The sequence below is a fragment of the Mesoplodon densirostris genome, chromosome 8 (assembly GCF_025265405.1).
Source record: "Mesoplodon densirostris isolate mMesDen1 chromosome 8, mMesDen1 primary haplotype, whole genome shotgun sequence".
Taxonomy (NCBI): Eukaryota; Metazoa; Chordata; class Mammalia; order Artiodactyla; family Ziphiidae; genus Mesoplodon; species Mesoplodon densirostris.
The window spans coordinates 96867920-96890564 of NC_082668.1; the positions used below are offsets into that span (position 1 = coordinate 96867920).

Here is a 22645-nt window from a genome sequence, read left to right on the forward strand (position 1 = left end):
GAAGATAGATGCAACACATTTTAAGTGCGTTAGAATGAAAAAAAAATCCACATTCACTAAGTGGTCAGCCTCCTTGCTAATGACTGAAGTTGAAAGACAGGAGACAGAGCTAGCAACCTAACAGAGCAGTTCAGACCTGCAATCACTCTACCCCTTACCACTGTGTGACAGGTAGTAGGTAAGTTATTTGAACCTCTCTGAGCCCCAGCTTCTACACCTGCAAAACAGGGACAATGGTAATAGAAGTATCTGTATAACAGGGTGTCTTGAGGATAAAATTTGTTAATGTAGATAAAGCACACAAGCGTTGCCTTTATTGCCAACGAGCACTTGGACATAGTCTAACTCCCACCTAACTATTTTATCTTGTCTTATGCCTTTTCCCCTTGTCACGCTCTCCTCCAGCCACACTGTACTTCTTTCTGCTACACCTTTGCTGTTGTTCGGCCAGGTCCACTCATCTTCCAGCCATTTGCATGGTGGCTCCTCTCCTTAATCTTTTCCCAACTACAATGTCTAAAATGGTCCCCTCCCCATGGTCACTCTCTAGTCCATTTCACTTTTTATTTTTTTCATAGTTCTCATTGCTGTGTAAGAGCATCTCATCTGTTGATTTATTTGTTGGTTGACTGTTTCTTCCCACCAGAATATAAACAGCATGAGGGCAGGTACTTCGCCTATCACATTAGATGCTTGGGAGTACCTGATCTACAAAGACACTCAATAATATTTTGGGAATGAGCAAATGAATGACTGAATGAACCATGCTCTGTCTAAAGTTCATTATCATTCACAATATCAAACAGGGTAAGTAGTGGTAGTCAACATAAATGAAAATCGTGTAAAAAGAATGCAAAATCCCAACTTACCCCTATTTCTATTTCTCTGTAAAATATGAAAATATGAAAAATCAACAGTAAATTAATAACAATAAGTGTTAGAGCAAAAGGGCAATACTTAAGGTTATATGAAAGCAAAGTATTCAGTCAGGATGAGGGTTATAAGCTTAAGTTCACCACAACAAGGTAGAATAAAAACTGGAACGGTCTTTTATGCAGGAACAGAAATTGAGTCAATGTTGAAGCAAGTTTACCTGTAAATCTTAAATTAATTTAAGCAACAGGAAAAGCCAAATGAATACTTTATAAGGTAGCCTGGTCTTAGTGGGTGTTTCTATGTTTTTGAGTTTTGTATCTTTTTGAATTATAGTTTTGTCTGGATATATGCCCAGGAGTGAGATTGCTGGATCATATGGTAGCTTTTTTTTTAGTTTTTTAAGGAACCTCCATACTGTTCTCCATAGTGGCTGCACCAATTTACATTCCCACCAACAGTATAGGAGGGTTCCCTTTTCTCCACATCCTCTCCAGCATTTGTTATTTGTAGACTTTTTAAATGATGGCCATTCTGAATGGTGTGAGGTGGTACCTAATTGGAGTTTTGATTTGCATTTCTCTAATAATTAGCGATGTTGAACATCTTTTCATGTGCCTGTTGGCCATCTGTATGTCTTCTTTGGAGAAATGTCTATCTAGGTCTTCTGCCCATTTTTCGATTGGGTTGTTTGTTTTTTCGTTATTGAGCTGTATGAGCTGTTTGTATATTTTGGAAATTAAGCTCTTGTTGGTCTCATTATTTGCAAACATTTTTTCCCAGTTCATAGGTTGTCTATTGTTTATGGTTTCCTTGTTTTTGAGTTCTGAATTGGTAGCTCACTGAGAAACACAAAAAAGGAGGTTCCTAGTTTTTGTCCAATTATGGAAAACTTCACCCTCACACAAGGTCTCCGACCCAGCACTTCCAATCACCACAGCTTCCTGTGGCTTAATAAATGCAGTATTCTTTTTGGCAGCAGGGTACCTTTGGGCTACCTTTACACTCAGTGCTCAGAGATGATGCCAAGTAAGGCCTAAGAGGAGGTGAGGGGGCCGGAATCCAGAGCTTTCAACCTCTCTGTAAGCCTGGTTTGACCATTATCAGATCCCATGACAGGTAACTCGCATCATAACTAAATGCAAACGAATGCGTTAAAATGCCTTTGATGTTAAAGTATACTTAGGTTATGTCACAGATATCACACTCTGAAAAGATAATAAACAATTTAACAATGACTCAGAATTATCACCTGAGCATTAGGGAGGAAATAGAAGAGCAAGGAAACATGTAAATAACCGTCATTTATTCTGTGAGGCTGCTCCAATTTCAAAGGTATTTGATTCCAGGTTAGAAAAACAGTGTGGATCTGTTCCTAAAATAATGACAAAGTTCTCAGATTTACTGTGAAGCTTCATCTTAGATAAATGTGAACTTCTGAAGTCCTATTTTATTAACTAACTGGAAAAAAATTAGATCTAAGGGTCTCTGAAATTCCTATCTGCCCCAATACTAAATTTTACCTTTATTACCTCAAGATAAATGTTTATCTGCTCTATTTCTAATATAACCTTCCCCAGTTAGTGAAAAGGAATATGATTTGGTACAGCTGACTCTGCCGTAGTCATATGAAGCAACCATGTAACTCTTAATATTTTGCTTTTAAAACTCTTTGTATAGAAGGTAAATAAATAAGTGAACCAATTATTTATCGGGGGCTTTCTATATGCCAGAGTGGTGTTAGCGCATTTGATTAAAACATCCTCTATAAATTGCATATTTCCATTTTACCAATGAGGAAACTGAGGTTCAGAGAAGTTAAAAGTCATGGCATTATTTTGGCTCTCAGAATGCATGAAATAAAACTCCTTTGATACTAAGTCCTAAGCTTCTTATCCACACCAGTTTTCAAATGTCTGATAGTAGGAATTTTAGTGTTTTGTGTCCTAGTACTGTGGCTGGCATTCAGAAGTCTAGGAAGCCATTGTGATGTTCAGTAACATGTACTTTTGTCTGTGGAATTTATGTTTATTTCCATTGTCATTATTCTAAACTCCACCTTCACTCCAGCTGTGGCTGCGACTTGAAATCTCCTTCTGCTTCTCTCCTATGGTGGTGACCCAGGTCGTTGAACAGTTAAATCATTAGATGAGGAAGGGAAGCAAGTCCCAAATGGTATGCATGGGATTGAGGTCAGTAACTATGTGTGGCTCTGGTTTGCGACTGAGATTCTAATGCATTTCAATTCAGCTTCTAATGGATTTCTATTCTATGTCTACCCTCTGAATCAAAAATGTCCTTTGCCAAGTAGCAATTGCACTTTACCTTCAGTTCCTCCTGCAAAACGGAAATAGTATTGATTTGTAAAATATTGTGAAATCTCAGGGCAACCAAACACCTTGGAACTACTATGAGCGCTCATGTATCTAGGATGTTGACAGAAATCACACTGCTAATTTTTCTTTTTTTAATCCAGTTACCTACCATTAATTCAAGTTTCTTGAAATGGTCCCTAACTATTACTTCTTCTATTAAGAATCAGTCTGCAACCTGACGAACAGAACTATAGATGTCCCTTTGAAAAACAATATATATGTAAAATTTAAGACTAGAAAGAGCAAAGAAGGCAAAAAGAATGAGACTAGCTAAGTAAATAAACATGTCGACCATTACAAAATGGATGGCCAAAAAGAATCACTAGAATCCTGAAAATAGACTGTAATGTAAAATAAAAGCACTTCTCTTATATTTAAGTATTGAAAATAAAGCATTACTGATTAGAACAAACAGGATAAAGTTTAGCAGTCATAACTTGTGACCAGCTTTCCTACTCTTAAGACTTAAGCATCAAAACTAAATACGGAACTTCAGTTTCTGGTCAAGAAGCAGGGACTGGATTTACCCTCGTGCCTTAAACAACCCAGACATTGAAGGACAGGTAGCACAGGACAGTGATCCCTGAGAGAAGGGAAATGAATGAGGTGAGCCTTACGATTGCATCAGCCTGCTGCCTGGGAGGTAGTTTCCAGACCAAAGCTCAGGGAAGTGGAACAAAACAGAGTCCAAAGGATGTACTGTTTTGAAGATACAGAGATCAGACTTAGGGGAGGCCAAGTCACCTAGAATTTCTGGGGCAGAATATCAGGGGCAGATCTTCGGATCTGGGGAGGGGTCTTTGGCTGCTTCCTGACCCACCCACGCATGAAAGGAAACTGTCTAAGGTCAGGTAAAGCACCACAAGTAAAGAGTGGCCTGAACAGAGAAATAGTATGTATCTGTGCTTTGAGACCTACTTACTAAACTGACATGAGACCATTCCCTAATTACAACTGGAGACCTCACCACTTAATCCATCATCACATGACTCAGATCAATGTCAAACAGGTACACTGAGTCCAGGCACAACAAGTCCAGGCACCCCATAGGATATCTTCTGCCTGGTCCAAGACTCATACATTCTAGAAGACTGGACCTGTAGCAGGGGAGGGGAGAAAGGAGCTCTCATACCCATAGGGGCCAGACATGAGCACACTGGTCCTCCTAGAGCCGAGTGGACACACCATTACCTGACGCATGACATGGAGTCCAAGTAGGGAAACTTAGTAACTACAGCTATTGTTAGTTTTCCAAAGGTGAGAATTATTTGCCCTTTTCATAGCCTCAGCTTTTTAGCTCCTGCTGGAATATCTTGGATTATTTCTGATCTTGACTTTGCATGGTTCCATAGCAACCTTCATAAGCCCTGGTTAAATGTATCTGTCTGGACTCAGATTATCTTCTGAAAAGAAAATTCCCTAAACCCAAACTTACCAAATCAACACTTGTAAACATGTCTAAAATAGAGCAGAATGAGGGTTTAAACAGAAATAAAATAATTTTTACCACATTTGACCTATTTCATTGTTCCTCAAATTGAATGTCTTCGAGTTTCAAGGGGATTGTGGATATGGAAGATAAAAACAGGGCTTACCCATTTGCAGAATTTTTTTTGTGTCTCTCTGTCAAAACATAAGCCCTGCCATCATTTCTTCCTAGTCAGTATCTGTTCCATCATCTGCTCTTTCTGTCATCTCCATTTTGTCTTCCAAGCCCTATTCTTGATCATATGTTCTCACTGCATTCTCTTTCTGCTTCTCAAGGTCCTTCTCTCTCCTCATTCCCACCCACCTCTAAGATGTACCAAAGTATATCACACTGATATACTCCCTGAATGTGCTCATAAAAACAACCCACCCTAGCACACTGGTTAAGAGCAGGTGGTCTAGGATGCACTAGACCATTAATCTGGATCCATGCACTTGAATTCAAATTCTGGCTCTGCCACTAACTAACTAGCTGCATGACCTTTTGCAAGTTACTTAACCTCTCTGTGTCTCAGTTGCTTGTGAAAAGAACATTAATAGTATACTCTATGCCTTGTAGAGTTGCTGTGAGGATTAATGGGACAATGCTTCTAAAGCTGTTGAGACAGTGCCAGGCATGTGGTGGGCTCTCAATTTTTTAAAATGCAATTATTATTAATTAATAATAATGTCATCTTTTACTTAGGGTTTTGCTTGGTGAGCCATCAAGCTCATAAATGAAAGGGAATTCTAGAACTTTATTTTTTCCAGAAAGGAAAAAAGGGACAGAGTAGACTCAAGGCTTACGAATTAAAAGGGAGGATGAAATCCCACGGAGATGCTAGGATATAAAAAGTACACAGAAGGAAAGTTCTGTCTCTTCTTTTGTTCTTTCCCTCCTCCCTCCTCAGAAACTCATAGAAAGAAAGCTTTAGCATCTTCAGGCCCTCAGGTCAGAATATAGCCTCACTTCTGGATGAGCAATGCTGTGTTCAGAATTACTGTTGACCAAAATTCAATAGATACTTTTAAGCCATGTCATAATGCAGTAAAACATCAGAAATAGGAAAAAAAATCATGCAACTTATTTTTTAACAGACTGTGGAAACTGTGAAAAAGCTTGTCACTCGGAGGACAGTTTAAGACTTCACTTACCTACAGGAGGCTAGCTGGTTGATTAAGGCTTGTCCCTCTTGCAAAGCATCAGCTGTGCAGTCTTTAATTTCTCTGTGTAATTCCTCATGCCTCGCTGCCAAGACAGGCAGACTTAAACCCTCTGATTTAAGGAGCTTAAGGTAAGCTTCAACTCTTCCAAGTACATCAAATGCCTGCCAAAGAAAACATACTTTCATTTTCTGCTCATCTAGTTTAAAGTCTACATCAATGTGCACACAAAATACTAGAGATTAAACCAGCCTGTTCAATTTATTGGTTTGATCATAACCAAAAACAACAATCTGAGTCTTAGAAAATAGCTGTATAGTTTTAAGGCTCCATTTAGGGAAACTGATCGTAGTTTAGTTCAGCACAGATAAATGTCAACCCCATAAAATTACCAAAATGGTTTACAATGAGAATGTACCTATACAACACAGTTATAACTAGATAAAATTTGGAGAGCCAGGTTTATTTTTTGCACATTCTGTACTGGATACAACTAACGGATGAGATGTTTTAAATATTCTTTTAATATTCTTTTAAAAAATTCTTTTAATATTCTTTTAAAAAATTCCCAATAAATCGCACTTTGAACCTGAAACACCATGGGGAAGTATTCAAAAAATTTGGGGGCTTTTTTCCCTTGCCTTTCTGAGTAAAAGATCGTCTGCCTGCTCCATCCAAGGCATCCGTCTGTCTATAGAGAAGATTGGAATTTGGTTCTGAAACAGTGCAAAGACTAAGACCAAGGTAATATTTAGCTTCTGACATGTAAAACAGGATTATGCAGGAAAAAACATCACCTTGCAAACCAAGATACTGTCTTGAGAGAAGATTTTTGAATTTCTTTATTTTCTTCCTTTATTAGCAGATCAACAACCAGGTATGGGGGATTAAGCTTATAGAATTAACCTAGAGTAGAGAGGAGCTATCCTTTTGGCCATTAAGGCCTAGTTGGTATTAAGAAGGGGGAATATATGACATAAAAGCAGTAAAAGAAGACTGTGGCAATATGAGGAAAAAAGAGATCAGAGCGCCATGGTCTTCATAGGTCTCCTGAGAGCCCATCTGTGAACTTGGGCCTGGAGAGCAGGAGATGAGTTAGGTAAGTTGAAGAGAAGGTGAACAGCAAGGGAGCTCTTGCCACATTGCCCTCTGGCTGTACTGGAAGAAGCCACCTTACAGGGTGTTCCACACCACTCTGAAGAACAGTCCTATCCCAGGAAGCTTGACTGGGCCACAGTCAGCAGGGACCTGAAGCCTAGCCTTCCTGGGTTGTTACAGTGGAAGCCAGTGAGCTCAGCAGGGGGCCACCAGGTGAACTAGGAAGACCCCACAATGAGAGCAATGGTCTCATGAGTCGACTACCACTGAGAACAGAGAGAGACCAGAGAGGGGAGCAAGGCTGGGATGATGCTGAGGGAACACAGTTTAAGCCAAAGGTAGAGGTTACAGCCGTGGACCTGTGTAACAGCACCCATACCCCTGCACCTGGCCATCTTTGAAGGGAGTGAGTTGTTGTTGTTTTTCTTAACTTTATTGAAGTATAGTTGATTTACAATGTTGTGTCCATTTCTGCTGTTCAGTAAAGTGATTCAATTATATATATATATATATATATATATATATATATATATGGTTTATCACAGGATATTGAATATAGTTCCCTGTGTATATAGTAAAAACTTGTTTATCCATGCTATATACAATAGTTTGAATCTGCTAATCCCAAACTGCCAATCCTTCCCTCCTCCACCCCCCTTGCCCCTTGGTAACCACAAGTCTATTCTCTATGTCTTTGAGTCTGTTTCTGTCTCATAGATAAGTTCATTTGTGTCATATTTTAGATTCCACATAAGTGATATCATATGATATTTGTCTTTTTCTTACTTACTTCACTTAGTATGATAATCTCTAGGTCTATCCACATTGTTGTAACTGGCATTATTTCATTCTTTTTTTATAGCTGAGTAATATTCCATTGTATATATGTGCCACATCTTCTTTATGAATTCATCTGTCGATGGATATTTAGGTTGTTTCCATGACCTGGCTATTGTAAATAGTGCTGCTGTAAACATTGGGGTGCATGTATCTTTTCAAATTATAGTTTTGTCTGGATATATGCCCAGGAGCGAGATTGCTGCATCATATGGCAACTCTATTTTTAGTTTTTTAAGGAACCTCCATACTGTTCTCCATAGTGGCTGTACCAATTTACATTCCCACCAACATTAGGAGGGTTCCCTTTTCTCCACACCAAAGGGAGTGAGTTTTAATGGCAGAATTGGAACTGGACAAAATTTGAATTTACAAATGAAATCTTTCAGATACTGTCATATGACTTATATGTTGAGATTCTGTTTTCCCACCAATGTCCTCATGTCTTCTGAATCTGCATTTACTGAGAGTGTATAAAGCAAATTCATTCCCATTTATTTAGTAGATGATAGGAAGTAATACAAATAATCACTACAGTTTAATGAGAACTATGTACTTCTTCTCTATTTCGTGTTTCACAATTACTTTTCATTTCGTCAACAAATATTTCTGATCGTCTGCTGAGTTCCAGGCATATTGTTCTTAAGAGCCATGGGAGGGAGCAAGAAGTTATCCCCTTTATATGACTGAGGAAACTGTGTCTCAGAGAAGTTAAATAAATTTCACCAAGTCATACTTGTGCTAAGGGACAGATCTGGTATTTGTACTCAATCTATCTGGCCCCGAGGGCTCTGCTCTTAAATCCTGGGCTATGGTGCCATGTAGCAAAGGATTTCTATGGCAGGTTTATGAGACAGGGCCATTTCCAAGAAGACTGTTCATCTTAGGTGGAAAAGGTAGGATTTAAAACTTACTTTTTGTAAATAGTGTCTACTTTTCCTTCTTACAGGTGAGAAAGGATACAGAGAAAGATTGAGCTATTTCTCTTATGTTTATAGGACTGTAAAAGAAAGATAGCTTTATTAAAGACACTTTGAACCTGAAGAACTCTTCCTTATCTGATCCTTTTTCTTTCCCGCAGTTGGCAACAGAGCCAAATGTCTCAAGATGCTGATGTTAGAAAAGATGATTTGAATTGCTTCCTGGATCTTTCCATAACACACTGAAACACCACTAGGCAATAACCACTGTTTCTGGAATTTTATTTTATATTTTTAATTTTATCGCTTATTTTGAATAAATTGGAGTCCCTTGTTAATAAAGGGTTAGTTTTAAAGTCAGTGCCTAAAGCAAAAATCTGGTGTAGTCAAAATAATCATGAACTCCCTTAAGTCATGCTTAAAGTTTAATATATGCTTATAGTAATACATACTCACACTTAGGACACCGAGCTAGGATAAAGGAAGAAATAAGGGTAAATCTATACTTAGATGTCAGGACACTCACTTCATTCTTTCTTTAAGATAATTCTCAAGTTCTTACCATGAATGGGGAAGGGATACAGACTTCAAAAGTGCTTTTCTTGCCTGTAAGTTTAAGTCCATTCTATCTTAATATTAAGCCATTATAACCTTAATAAATATCATGTTTATTGTTGAGAATTAAAGAAGGAAAACATATGAAAGTAACAAGGGCACGATGGTGGAAATGTAGTAAGTACTCAGAAAATATTTGCTGGTTCTTACTCTAAATCTTGACTGATCAGACACATCTTTGAAAAATCACTGAGAAGAGCACGGCCACCTGCTGCCTGTCACTCATCCTATGTGGCTTTTTCTCCTTGTGTCCCCACTGAACAGCTGCTACTCTCAGATCCTTGGTCACTGGTCTCATCTTCATAGGAGTTAGGTTCTAAAGCCACTTGTACATTAAACACATGTGTGATGTGACTCCACCCTATTCCTGAAGGTTTTCATAAAAGTATCATTTCCTAATGGCACGGAAATAAATTGAAGAGCTAAACATTCACTAGAAGGAGAAGGTGGTAGATCAAGGACCAGTGTAACCAATAACTTAGAATGAAAATAGCCAGATTTTCTTCCAGAGCTTTTTCTCAGAAATATCAAAGTGTCAGGAAAGTATTTATGAATTGCTCTATGTATCACACTTAAGAGAACTATAGCAGTAGAAAGGAGGTGAGTGATTTCTTTCCTTCATGAGCTCAACGAATATATTTACAAAGATCTACTATAGGTAAGATGGGCTGGATGCTGTAAGAGAGCTTATTCCTTACCCTTAATCCTAACTTAACCCTAATGGGAATAATCTACAGACACAGATATAGTTAAATTTCTTAATTTTAAGAGGAGACCTCTTTCAAGATTATACTGTCTGTGATTGTCTGAATCATATGCAAAGCTTGTTTCTCTTATTCCCACATAGAAAATGATCTAAGTATCATTGTTCTCACTTAATCTACCCCCAGAATAGAACTGAGTGCTTGTGTATTTACCAGATCCGTAAGGAACCTGATATACTGGATCCAGTCTGGAAAGAATCTCTTTGTTGCACACATGGTACAGAACAGGTTATTTCCAGCAAGAACACTGTGACCTCCACATAAATGCCTTTGGAATTAATATTTTACATTTAGGTTTTTTTCCTTCACATCCCCCTCTTTCTTCAAACCTTGGGTGAAGGTCAAATAGAGGTTTTATGAGTGGACTGGAATAAACAAGGATATAGGCACAAGGATAATATTTTCTCCCTCTGGGTTCTAGCTCTCCTTGACTATTTTATATGGCACCACTCAGTTCTCAAGCAGACAAGGAGGAGATGAATCAGCTCTTTTGGCCCTGGTTTGGGAAAGAGTAAGGAGTTGCTTAGGTTTTGTGTTCTAAGATGCTAATAAATATCTTTCCTTTTTCCCTTGTTAAGCACAGGATCCCAAGCAGGCTGCACCAAATCAAACAGAGATGATATCAAGACTTGGCACATTTAATTCCTTTAAAAATATCTACGAGATTAATGTTTAGCAGGAACCATGAATCATGAAGCATAATTCTTATATCGTGCTGTTTCACAAAGATGTTTAATAAGTAATATTGTTTACTTCTTGAGTAATTTGAAGAGAATCAACATTAAAAGAAAGAAAACAAAAACCACTGTAGAACCCTGAACACTTCCTTTCATGAATCGCAAGGCTGGAGAATGAGTTTGGTCAGAACCTTTATAATTACCAAGGATGCAAAACTTAACTCAGCTTCTAATTAGAGCACTGAACTCCACTATCTGCAGAGAGTCAATTTTCCTCTGGGTTCAGTTTTTTAAAAGACCAAAAGCTTCAGTGTCTTTTCCTAAACATTACCTGAGATAACTTCTGGTGGCTCACAGTTTGGCAAGCTGATTCCTAATTCAGGTCCTGTCCAAGATTTCAAATGCCATGAAGACGGGGGCAATAGGGTGATGTAATTTTCAGCTCCCGATACCTGCTGCCTCCTATTACTGCTCTGGCTTATTCCTTGCCTCTTCAAAGTTGTTGCATCTGGGCCCCAGAACTCCCTCCGACAAGTGTTACAAGGTTGATCAGTGATGTTACTGAGAGGTGTTTAAAATCACAAGTACCGGGCCTCCCTGGTGGTGCAGTGGTTAAGAGTCCGCCTGCCGATGCAGGGGATACGGGTTCGTGCCCCGGTCTGGGAGGATCCCATATGCCGCGGAGCGGCTGGGCCCGTGAGCCATGGCCGCTGGGCCTGCGCATCCGGAGCCTGTGCTCCGCAACGGGAGAGGCCACAACAGTGAGAGGCCCACATACCGCAAAAAAAAAAAATAAATAAATAAAATAAAATAAAATAAAATCACAAGTACCTAAAGCAGGGTTTTACCTCACAATTTGGAAAGCTAAGAAAAACACTGGACAAGAAGGCGTTTGGGATTGAAAGTGGAGTGCATCTGAAGCCTTTGATTAACAAGGAATTGGAGAAACTTTATATATTGACCATTTCTTACTTTTTCTGAGATGAGTCCATCTTAGAGATATATAAACTAGACCCATAAGTAGAACTTTAGCCAGCTAGTCACTTTATAATTTCTGGTTTTCTTTTCTTTCTTTTTTTTTTTTTTTTTGCGGTACGCGGGCCTCTCACTGTTGTGGCCTCTCCCGTTGCGGAGCACAGGCTCCGGACGCGCAGGCTCAGCGGCCGTGGCTCACAGGCCCAGCCGCTCCGCGGCATGTGGGATCTTCCCGGACCGGGGCACGAACCCGTGTCCCCTGCATCGGCAGGCGGACTCTCAACCACTGCGCCACCAGGGAAGCCCCAGTTGATAGCTTTATTGTGAAAGATATTCATGAGTGAGTGACAACAAAACTGAGTGTCTTAATGATAAGACTATTAAATGTAGACTGAGTTGTGGGCTTTCATGAGAAATGTAAGATGTTAAAGGTATTCCTTGATTTTGATATTTTTTTCTATTTTAGATAGATAGTTAATAATTGTATGTTAATAGTTTAGCCATCTTTATCAAATGTTTACTGTGGTTTAAATAGCCTGTCCCTCGAAGTGAGAGTGTGGCATCGACATATGTACACTACCAAATGTAAAACAGATAGCTAGTGGGAAGCAGCTGCACAGCACAGGGAGATCAGCTCGGTGCTTTGTGACCACCTAGAGGGGCAGGATAGGGAGGGTGGGAGGGAGATGCAAGAGGGAGGAGATATGGGGATATATGTACACATATAGCTGATTCATTTTGTTATACAGCAGAAACTAACACAACATTGTAAAGCAATTATACTCCAAAAAAGATGTTAAATAAATAAATAAATACATAGTCTGTCCCTGAGCTCGAAAACCACGAGTTTTAAAACCATCCTCAGAGGGATCACAGGAGCAGATTAAATTAAGATATCATCTGCATCTACAGGAAGAGGTTTGCCTCTTGATGATTTTTGCAAGACCTTAATATCTCTGCATATTTAAGGACAGGTTTAGCATAAGATAGAAACTTCCTAGCATGCTATTCAAGACCATTCCTGACCCCTTGCCTCTTCTACCACTTTTTGCCTCTCATCATTCCCATCTTATACCCTACACTCCTGGCAAAATAAATTACCTGAGGTTCCCCAAACAACACTGTACCATGTAGCCTTCCCTTAATCCCTTCTTGCCCAGCCTTCCAAATTTAGCTCACTGGTCCCTCCTCTAAGAGAAGCCTTGCTTGACACTTTCCCTGGGTCAGGTTAAGGATCTCTTCTGTGTTCCCTAATGCTCTAGGCTTACTCCATCATGGCTTTTCCCACAGCACACAACATTTCTGTTTCCTTGTCTCTCCTCTAAATAAGGCTGATGGGGTCTTAAAAGCAAGGATTGTATCTTTCACTGCTTTAGCTCAAGTGCCCATGTGACGCATGACAACATACTAGCTGAAGGCAAATGTGGAAGAAGGGAGGGAATAAAAGCAAGTTGCTTTTCTAAGAGAAACAGGAGTTGTTCTGGAAGTGAGAAATTGGAGACAGGCTGCTTAAGAGTTATGAAACTGAAAGCAATTATATTTTCCTTGATGTCTAGTGACAATTAGCTTAATTTCTTGAATTCATTTGTGTCACTTCAACAAATTCCTTCTGGATAATATTTTTTGGATCTCCTACTTGGACACGTTTCTTCTTTCAATCTGTAGTACAACTGGACCATTTTAGTTAATTGTTTCTCACATCTTGGCTAAAATGTATCTATTTTGAAAAAGGTAGAATAGTGTGTATATAAATTTTTAAAAATGTACCAAACTCAGTGCTTAATTATTTTGTGTTTGTCTGAAACAATAATGTTGCTGTAGGCATTACTGTTTTATATCACTGTAAATATCTTGAAAAAGCAACATCATCTTTTTAAAGGACATCAACTTTTCAGCAGTGATGGCAGAAGCAGTAGAAGCCATAACAATTATTATATTTCAAAGTGCTTCCATTATGTTCCTCTGGCTGCCCCAACTTTTTGTTTCACCTGTGCCTTCAGGCCGATCACCCAAGAACCAGACCATGTCATTTTGACCTCGGTCTCCCCTGCTTGCTTCCCCCAGTGGAATCATATGGCTGGGAATGGAAAGCATGGGATTGAAACTTTGTGACCCATCAGTCATGTTTTACAGCTTTAGGTTCAGTCATCGTTGTCATATAAATACAGGCTCATACTGTTCTGCTCTTGAAATATATTATATATATTTATCTCTGATTCAAACCACATTCCCTAAACAATGATAAATAGATTTTGGGTGATCAATACATATTAACCAGAGCTCCTTTTTTGTGAACATGCTAGAAATATAAGAAATGAGATCATCTATAATCATGAAAGATGAAAATTTGAAGGGATCAAGATGAGTTACGATAACAGGTGCTATGTTTGCATTTCATGCATGTCCTCATAACTCTTAGCAACATCTGGTAACCAGAGACACTCTTCTACAATCAGCTATCATCCAGTGTTGACAATCAACCCGTACTTGTATTTGTGGCTAAGTGATTTAGCAAATAGGTTCATCGAACGCAGCAGATAACTGTAAAATGAAAAGGGAGTATCTCGGGTTCTTTGAGTTACATGGCTCAATCTCCACTTGAATCTGGTTTATGAAAAGCATCAGCAGCATTCAGTAAAGTTTCAGGATACAAAATTAATACAGATAAATCTGTTGCTTTTCTATACACTAATCATGAACTATCAGAAAGAGAAAGCAAGAAAACAATCTCATTTAAAATCACATCAAAAAGAATAAAATACCTAGGAATAAACTTAACCAAGGAGGTGAAAGACCTATACTCTGAAAACTATGAAATATTGATAAAGGAAATTGAAGATGCTACAAAGAAATGGAAAGACATTCCATTTTCTTGGATTGGAGGAATTAATATTATTAAAATGTCTATACTACCCAAAGCAATCTACAGATTTAACGTAATCAATACTCACATTTTTCACAGAACTAGAACAAATAATCCTAAAATTTATATGAAACCACAAAAGATGCTGAATTGCCAAAGCAATCTTGAAAAAAAAGAACAAAGCTGGAAATATCATGCTCCCTGACTTCAGACTACATGTTACAAAGCTGCGTAATCAAAGCAGCATGATACTAGCACAAAAACAGATACATAGATCAATGGAACAGAATAGAGAGTCCAGAAATAAACCCACACACCGATGGTCAATTAATCTACAACAATGGAGACAAGAATATACAGTGGATAAAAGACAGTCTCTTTAATAAGTGGTGCTGGGAAAACTAAACAGCTGCATGCAAAAGAAGGAGATTAGAACATTTCCTCACACCACATACAAAAATAAAATCAAAATGGATTAAAGATGTAAATGTATGACCTGAAACCATAAAACTCCTGGAAGAGAACATAGGCAGAACACTCTTTGACATAAATCATAGCAATATTATTTTGGATCTGTCTCCAAAGGCAAAGGAAACAAAAGCAAAAATAAACAAATTGGAACCTAATTAAACTTAAAAACTTTTACACAGAAAAGGAAACCATCGACAATAGAAAAAGACAACTTACTGAATGAGAGAAAATATTTGGAAATGATATGATCGATACAAGGTTAATATCCGAAATATATAAACAGCTGATATAATTCAACATCAAAATAATCTGATAATAAATGGGCAGAAGACCTGAATATACATTTTTCCAAAGAAGACATACAGATGGCCAACAGGCACATGAAAAGATGCTCAACATCACTAATCATCAGAGAAATGCAAATCAAAACTACAATGAGATATCACCTCACACCTGTTCGAATGGCCATCATCAAAAAGGCCACAAATAACAAAAGTTGGTGAGGATGTGGAGAAAAGGGTACTCTTGTGCACTGTTGATGGGAATGTAAACTGGTGCAGCCACTATGGAAAACAGTATGGAGGTTCCTCAAAAAACTAAAAATAGAACTACTGCATGATCCAGCAGTCCCACTCCTGGGTATATATCCAAAGAAAATAAAACACTGTTTTGAAAAAGTTCACGCACCCTAATGTTCATAGCAGCATTATTTACAATATCTAAGATACAGAAGCAACTTAAGTGTCCATTAACAGATGAATGGATCAAGAAGATGTAGTATGTACATATAATGGAATACTACTCAGCCATAAAAAGAATGAAAGTCTGCCATTTACATCAATGTAGATGGATGTAGAGAGTACTATACTTAGTGAAATAAGTCAGAGAGAGAAAGACAAATACTCTATGTTATCACTTATATGTGGAATATAAAATATTAAGCAAAGGAATGTATATAACAAAACAGAAGCAGACTCACAGATACAGAGAAAAAAACCAATGGTTACCAGTGGGGAGATGGAGGGGGACTGGCAAGATAGGAATATGAAATTAAGAGATACAAACTACTATGTATAAAACAGATAAGCAACAAGGATATATTGTACAGCACAGAGAAATATAGCCATTGTTTTGTAATAACTTTAAATGTAGTATAATCTTCAAAAACGTTGAATCACTATGTTGTACACCTGAAAATAATATAATGTTGTAAATCAACTATACTTCAATTTAAAAAAAAGAAAAAGCATCAGTAACAACACTACTCCTGAGGTCCTGTGTGCTAACATCGCCACCTATTGCTCATTCCAGGTACAAACGGTCACACCTCAAGCCAAAGACCAGACATTCTCTAGGTAAGAAACAGACTCTTGAGCCTTGGGTAATCATTAACCCCTAGCAGGATTAAAAGGTAATCAATTTCACTCCTGAAACTACAGAGTAAAGGCAGTGGGCACTCTTGCCGATGTGGACAATTAGGTGATAATTATATTTTATTGAATTTCACATACGGGAATTACATTCGCTTATCAATTTTTTTTGTATGTTTTATTCTCTGCTATATCCCCAGCATTTAGAACAGTGCCTGACACACAGTACTTGCTCAATAAATATTTATTAAATAAATGAATCCATAAAGAAAAAGGGTAATTATTCTCATAAATTTGCCACACTACTTATTTAGCAACTTCAATTAAAAACTTACTGTGGGGCCTCCCTGGTGGCGCAAGTGGTTGAGAGTCCGCCTGCCGATGCAGGGGATACGGGTTCGTGCCCCGGTCTGGGAGGATCCCATATGCCGCGGAGCGGCTGGGCCCGTGAGCCATGGCCGCTGAGCCTGCGCGTCCGGAGCGTGCGCGTCCGGAGCCTGTGCTCCGCAACGGGGGAGGCCACAACAGTGAGAGGCCCGCATACCGCAAAAAAAAAAAAAAAAAAAAAAAAAAAAAAAACTTACTGTGACCTTTTTTCTAGTAAATAACAATATCCCTAGATATTGATAGAATTGGTAGAGAGAGAGGGACAGGTGACAATAAAAGGAAAGAAGGGGAAAAAAGGAGGGTTTCCAGATGATTGCAACAGAAAATACCAGAAACATATGATAAAAATCCGGATGAAAAAGAAATAAATATGATATGGAAGACATACTAACAGTAGTCCATTCTGCAGATGAGATTATGACATTCATTTCTTTTTAACAAAATTTTTAAAAGTTAAAGGTTATCTCAAAAATCATATGTTTTGGGCTTCCCTGGTGGCGCAGTGGTTGAGAGTCTGCCTGCTAATGCAGGGGACACGGGTTTGAGCCCTGGTATGGGAAGATCCCGCATGCCGCGGAGCGACTGGGCCCGTGAGCCACAACTGCTGAGCCTGCGCATCTGGAGCCTGTGCTCCGCAACAAGAGAGGCCGCAATAGTGAGAGGCCTGCGCACAGCGATGAAGAGTGGCCTCCGCTTGCCACAACTAGAGAAAGCCCTCACACAGAAATGAAGACCCAACACAGACAAGAATAAATAAATAAATTAAAAAAAAATAGCTAACTTTATATTAAAAAAAATCATATGTTTTGCATTTTACTGAGCAAAAACACTCAAGCTGTTACATTCACTAATTCATATGTTACCCATGGCACTAACATTTTTTCACACTGGTATTTGACACAGAAATTGAAGACTATTGACCTAGCTTTAACAAATTTGGAACAAGACGTTGTTTGCTAAAAAATGATTGCATTTATCAAGAGTGAAATTAGTTTTCGAGGTAAGTTTCTTCTTTTAAAGCCCCGATGCTCTCTTTTTTTTCATAGTGCTAACATCCTTATTTGCATGTGTGGGGTGAGTCTCCACTGCTCCTACCCATCTTACTGGTATGTCAAGAATGCCTGACTCTGACCTCTTTTTTTTTTTTAACATCTTTATTGGAGTATAATTGCTTTACAATGGTGTGTTAGTTTCTGCTTTATAACAAAGTGAATCAGTTATACATATACATATGTTCCCATATCTCTTCCCTCTTGCGTCTCCCTCCCTCCCACCCCTCTAGGTGTTCACAAACCACCGAGCTGATCTCCCTGTGCTATGTGGCTGCTTCCCACTAGCTATCTATTTTACATTTGGTAGTGTATATATATCCATGCCACTCTCTCACTTTGTCACAGCTTACCCTTCCCCCTCCCCATATCCTCAAGTCCATTCTCTAGTAAGTCTGTGTCTTTATTCCTGTCTTACCCTTAGGTTCTTCATGACCTTTTTTTTTTTCTTAGATTCCATACATATGTGTTAGCATACTGTATTTGTTTTTCTCTTTCTGACTTACTTCACTCTGTATGACAGACTCTAGGTCCATCCACCTCACTACAAATAACTCAATTTAGTTTCCTTTTATGGCTGAGTAATATTCCATTGTATATATGTGCCACATCTTCTTTATCCATTCATCCAATGATGGACACTTAGGTTGCTTCCATGTCCTGGCTATTGTAAATAGAGATGCAATGAACATTGTGGTACATGACTCTTTTTGAATTATGGTTTTTTCAGGGTCTATGCCAGTAGTGGGATTGCTGGGTTGTATGGTAGTTCTATTTTTAGTTTTTTAAGGAACCTCCATACTGTTCTCCATAGTGGCTGTATCAATTTACATTCCCACCAACAGTGCAAGAGTATTCCCTTTTCTCCACGCCCTCTCCAGCATTTATTGTTTCTAGATTTTTTGATGATGGCCATTCTGACTGGTGTGAGATGATATCTCATTGTAGTTTTGATTTGCATTTCTCTAATGATTAATGATGTTGAGCATTCTTTCATGTGTTTGTTGGCAATCTGTATATCTGACCCCTCTTTATCTGGGCCATTCTCAGTGTTGGATTTGCAATCTTGAGGGTTGAAGGAACATCTTCCTCTGAGACAAAGAGCAAGCTTGCTTACTGTTTGCTATAAAACAGCCAATTCCCCGAGTTTAGGATTCTTTCCCTGCAGCAGTGCCTTCATCCACTGGGGTCCATCTGCATCGCCCCCTGGGTAACTGGGACTTGGGGAACTGATGTGACATTTGACACTCTGATTACCTCTTTTGCTTTGCTTAATAAAGTCTTTCAAAACTGAGTCAGAAGTCACATGTCTTCTGTGAGCATCCATGAACTGTGGCAAGTTAATATGTTAGCTGGAAAGTTGGGTGAAAAGGCTCAGACACCTCACAGCTGTTGGCAGCATGTAGACGATCACAATCAGAAAAACCCAGAGCCCTCAAGGCACAATAAAGTGAATTCTCAAAAGGAAAGTTCAGTGCTTTGGAGATAAATTGAAGACGTAAACTGAAAATACTCCTTCACTAGTGAAAACAAAACTTTCAGACTAGAAAAAAATATTTTAAGGGATTTTGAATTTATATTAATACCTTCAATCCAGTGCTTTATTTTAACTAGGGTTATTTATGAGTGTTATGCCCAGAATGGGGTAAAATGGTAATTTTATAAAATTTGGAGATTCTACAATATAAATCGAAAAGAAAAATGCCATTTACAAGCCTTGAGAAGAATTTCCTTCTTTAATTTAAACAGATTTATTTACTATATTATTTCATCATTTATTGCTTCTTAATAATATGGTAAATAACTCATTTCAAGAGTCATGATTTAAACATCTACTTTCCAAACTCCAGCTTCCATTTTTGCTGAGGTAAAAGTATATATCATCTTTCAAACTGAATTCTTAGATTTGGAGCTGGAAATTATTTCCCTGATGCTTTGAAAAGGGAAAATAAATTCTAAACCTTTCGAAGTACTACTTGGTTATAAAGAATTCTATAGTATGGATAAGTCCCAACTGAACTAATTATAATTTGAATGCCATGGACATTCAAATGATGAAACAGGATCTAGAAGTCAAGTCTTTGGGGTTAAGAAACAGAATTTGTTAGGATTTGACCTTAATTAGCGTATAAGCTTGAAAAAGTAACCACTCCATTCTTCAATTTTTTTAAAAATTACTATTGCAAGAGATATCATTCCTCCTCCCTCAAGGCCCAAGAATAATGTAAAAAGAAAAATTTCCCTGGTAAGCTACCAGATAATGACAGCAGAGAAAGCAAGAGTGAGGGAGTGAGAATGAGAGAGAGAGAGAAAAATTCTCCATTTTGCAGGACTATAAAGTATAGGGCTTACGCTAGAAGCATTTTATCATAGCAAAATGTTCTATAACTGTTTTCCTTAGAAACAGCATTAACTAACTGGAAGATGACCCACTCATTCTGTAGAATGAGAGTGTAATGTAAGTTTAAAAATCTCTTATTCAGGGCTTCCCTGGTGGCGCAGTGGTTGGGAGTCTACCTGCCGATGCAGGGGACATGGGTTCGTGCCCCGGTCCGGGAAGATCCCACATGCTGCGGAGTGGCTGGGCCCGTGAGCCATGGCCGCTGAGCCTGCACGTCCGGAGCCTGTGCTCCGCAACGGGAGAGGCCACAACAGTGAGAGGCCCGCGTACCGCCAAAAAAAAAAAAAAAAAATCTCTTATTCAAAATCAGGACTATTGAAGAGAAATTTAACCAGCACTTACCATTTACTTAGCTCAACAGCTCCAGAAATTATGTTTCTTCTCTTAAAACAAAGAAATCCCAAACAATAATAATTTGACAAATATTTCTTTGACATTTTTTTTTTGCTACCATAATTCTAGCACCTCTATTTTGGAACTTTACTGTTCATGCTTTCCAAGTTTCCTATTAGTAAAAAATTCAAAATTAAGTAACAATTTTGATACCTACCAGGACACTGTATTCAGATTGCTGATGTTATGACTTTAAATCACAATATACCTATCCTCTGTGGGTACCCCATTCATTTTCTGTCACATTGCCCAGTTTTACATCAGTGAAATTTAAGGTATTAATTCCAATAAGGCAGTTTGAAGGTGTATGTTCGATTGAGAAAGGCAGAAATTTTTTCAAACATTATCACCATCCTCAGATACTCAAGTGATGTGAACACATGGACATTACCATGCAGTAACAGCCACCTGCTACAATCAATCTTAAATGAAAATAGAGCACTTCTCTCACTCAAGAAGGCCTGGAAACAGTCCAAAGCAAGGTCTCCCTTTGGGGGCTTCCCTGGTGGTGCAGTGGTTGGGAGTCTGCCTGCTGGTGCAGGGGACGCGGGTTCGTGTCCCGGTCCGGGAAGATCCCACATGCCGCGGAGCGGCTGGGCCCCGTGAGCCATGGCCGCTGAGCCTGCGCGTCCAGAGCCTGTGCTCCGCAGCGGGAGAGGCCGCAGCAGTGAGAGGCCCGCGTACCGCAAAAAAAAAAAAAAAAGATCTCCCTTTGGCTGATTTACAAAGTGTGTGGGGAGAGATAAATTAGGAACTTGGGATCAACATATACCCACTACTATATATAAAACAGATAACCAACAAGGACCTACTGTATAGCACAGGTCATTATACTCAGTAGTTTTTAATAACCTATAAGGGAAAATAATCTGAAAAAAAAGATATATATGTATGTATAACTGAATCACTGCTGTACACCTGAAACTAACACAACATTGTAAATCAACTATACTCCAATTTAAAAAAAAGGCAAACCAAGGCAGGGCAGTCAACCAGAGCCTTATGGTTTGCATGCCAAAAGCCTGCAATATTTACGTATCTTCAGCTAATAAATGAAAGAGGATTTTTAAAAAGAGAAAGATTTTTTTGGTAAAAGTTTCAAGGTTTTTTTTGGTTAACCTTGATATATTTTATGATAATTCCCTTCCTCCAGGAGAAGCACTACCATGTTGGCACAAATGTCCACCTCAAATAGAACAATGAGAGCTCTAAGATAAAATTCTCCTGTTTTTTTTTTTCAGTGACCTTTTACATGTCAAAGCACAGAATCTCTTAGTTTTGAGTACAAAATAATGGCCAGAGTAGGAATATATTTTAAAAGCTCCTTTTTGCTGCTATCAATTTTGAAACTCTAAGTGGAGTTGAGATTTCTGTGATGTGCTCCAGCCTGTTGAAGTCATGGGTCTCTTACTGGTTTGCCCTGATGACCTAAAATTACCAGCTTCACCTCACACTGACCTTGTTCGCGCTGTTAAAAAAATCATTTGCCTTTTTTAACCAGGTTTTCCTTTCCACCATGAGCCGACCAAATTCCTCTTGAAGCCAATTCAGTTTCTGGTTAGAGAGCTGTAGGTGTTCTTTCTCCACATACTCCTTGGAGAGCAGAATCCCCAGTGCCTCACTCTTCAGCTTCTCCACTGCGGAATTCCATTCCTACAAGAGATCACTCTTCAGTTTATTTTACACATCCTCCCCTTTGGAATCTCTGGTAAGACTCAGAGGACATTTACATGTGTTGAATGTATCAGCAACCTGTCACTATTTTCAAATCATAAAGGAGTCAATGCTACATTCCAGGTTTGAGTAACAAGACGTAGGTAAAAAAAGAAAGAGACACAGAAAAGAGGTTAAAAAGGGAGAGGGAATGGTAGTAGAAAGGGGCAGGTCAATTGGGATGTGTGATTGATGGAGGGTCTGGTTGCCCTGAATTCAGGTCACTTGCCATT

The 22645-nt window shown here is 38.7% G+C and overlaps 1 protein-coding gene across 1 annotated transcript in view; it reads right to left on the bottom strand.

Moving 5' to 3' along the window:
- Positions 1–22645, bottom strand: part of CCDC141 (coiled-coil domain containing 141) — a 202978-nt gene that overhangs the window by 70550 nt on the left and 109783 nt on the right. The window contains exons 7-8 of the mRNA XM_060107047.1: positions 22158–22352; positions 5871–6043 (exon numbers count right to left, since the gene is read on the bottom strand). Of these exons, the coding sequence (XP_059963030.1) occupies positions 5871–6043; positions 22158–22352 (368 nt within the window). The remainder of the gene's footprint in view (positions 1–5870; positions 6044–22157; positions 22353–22645) is intronic.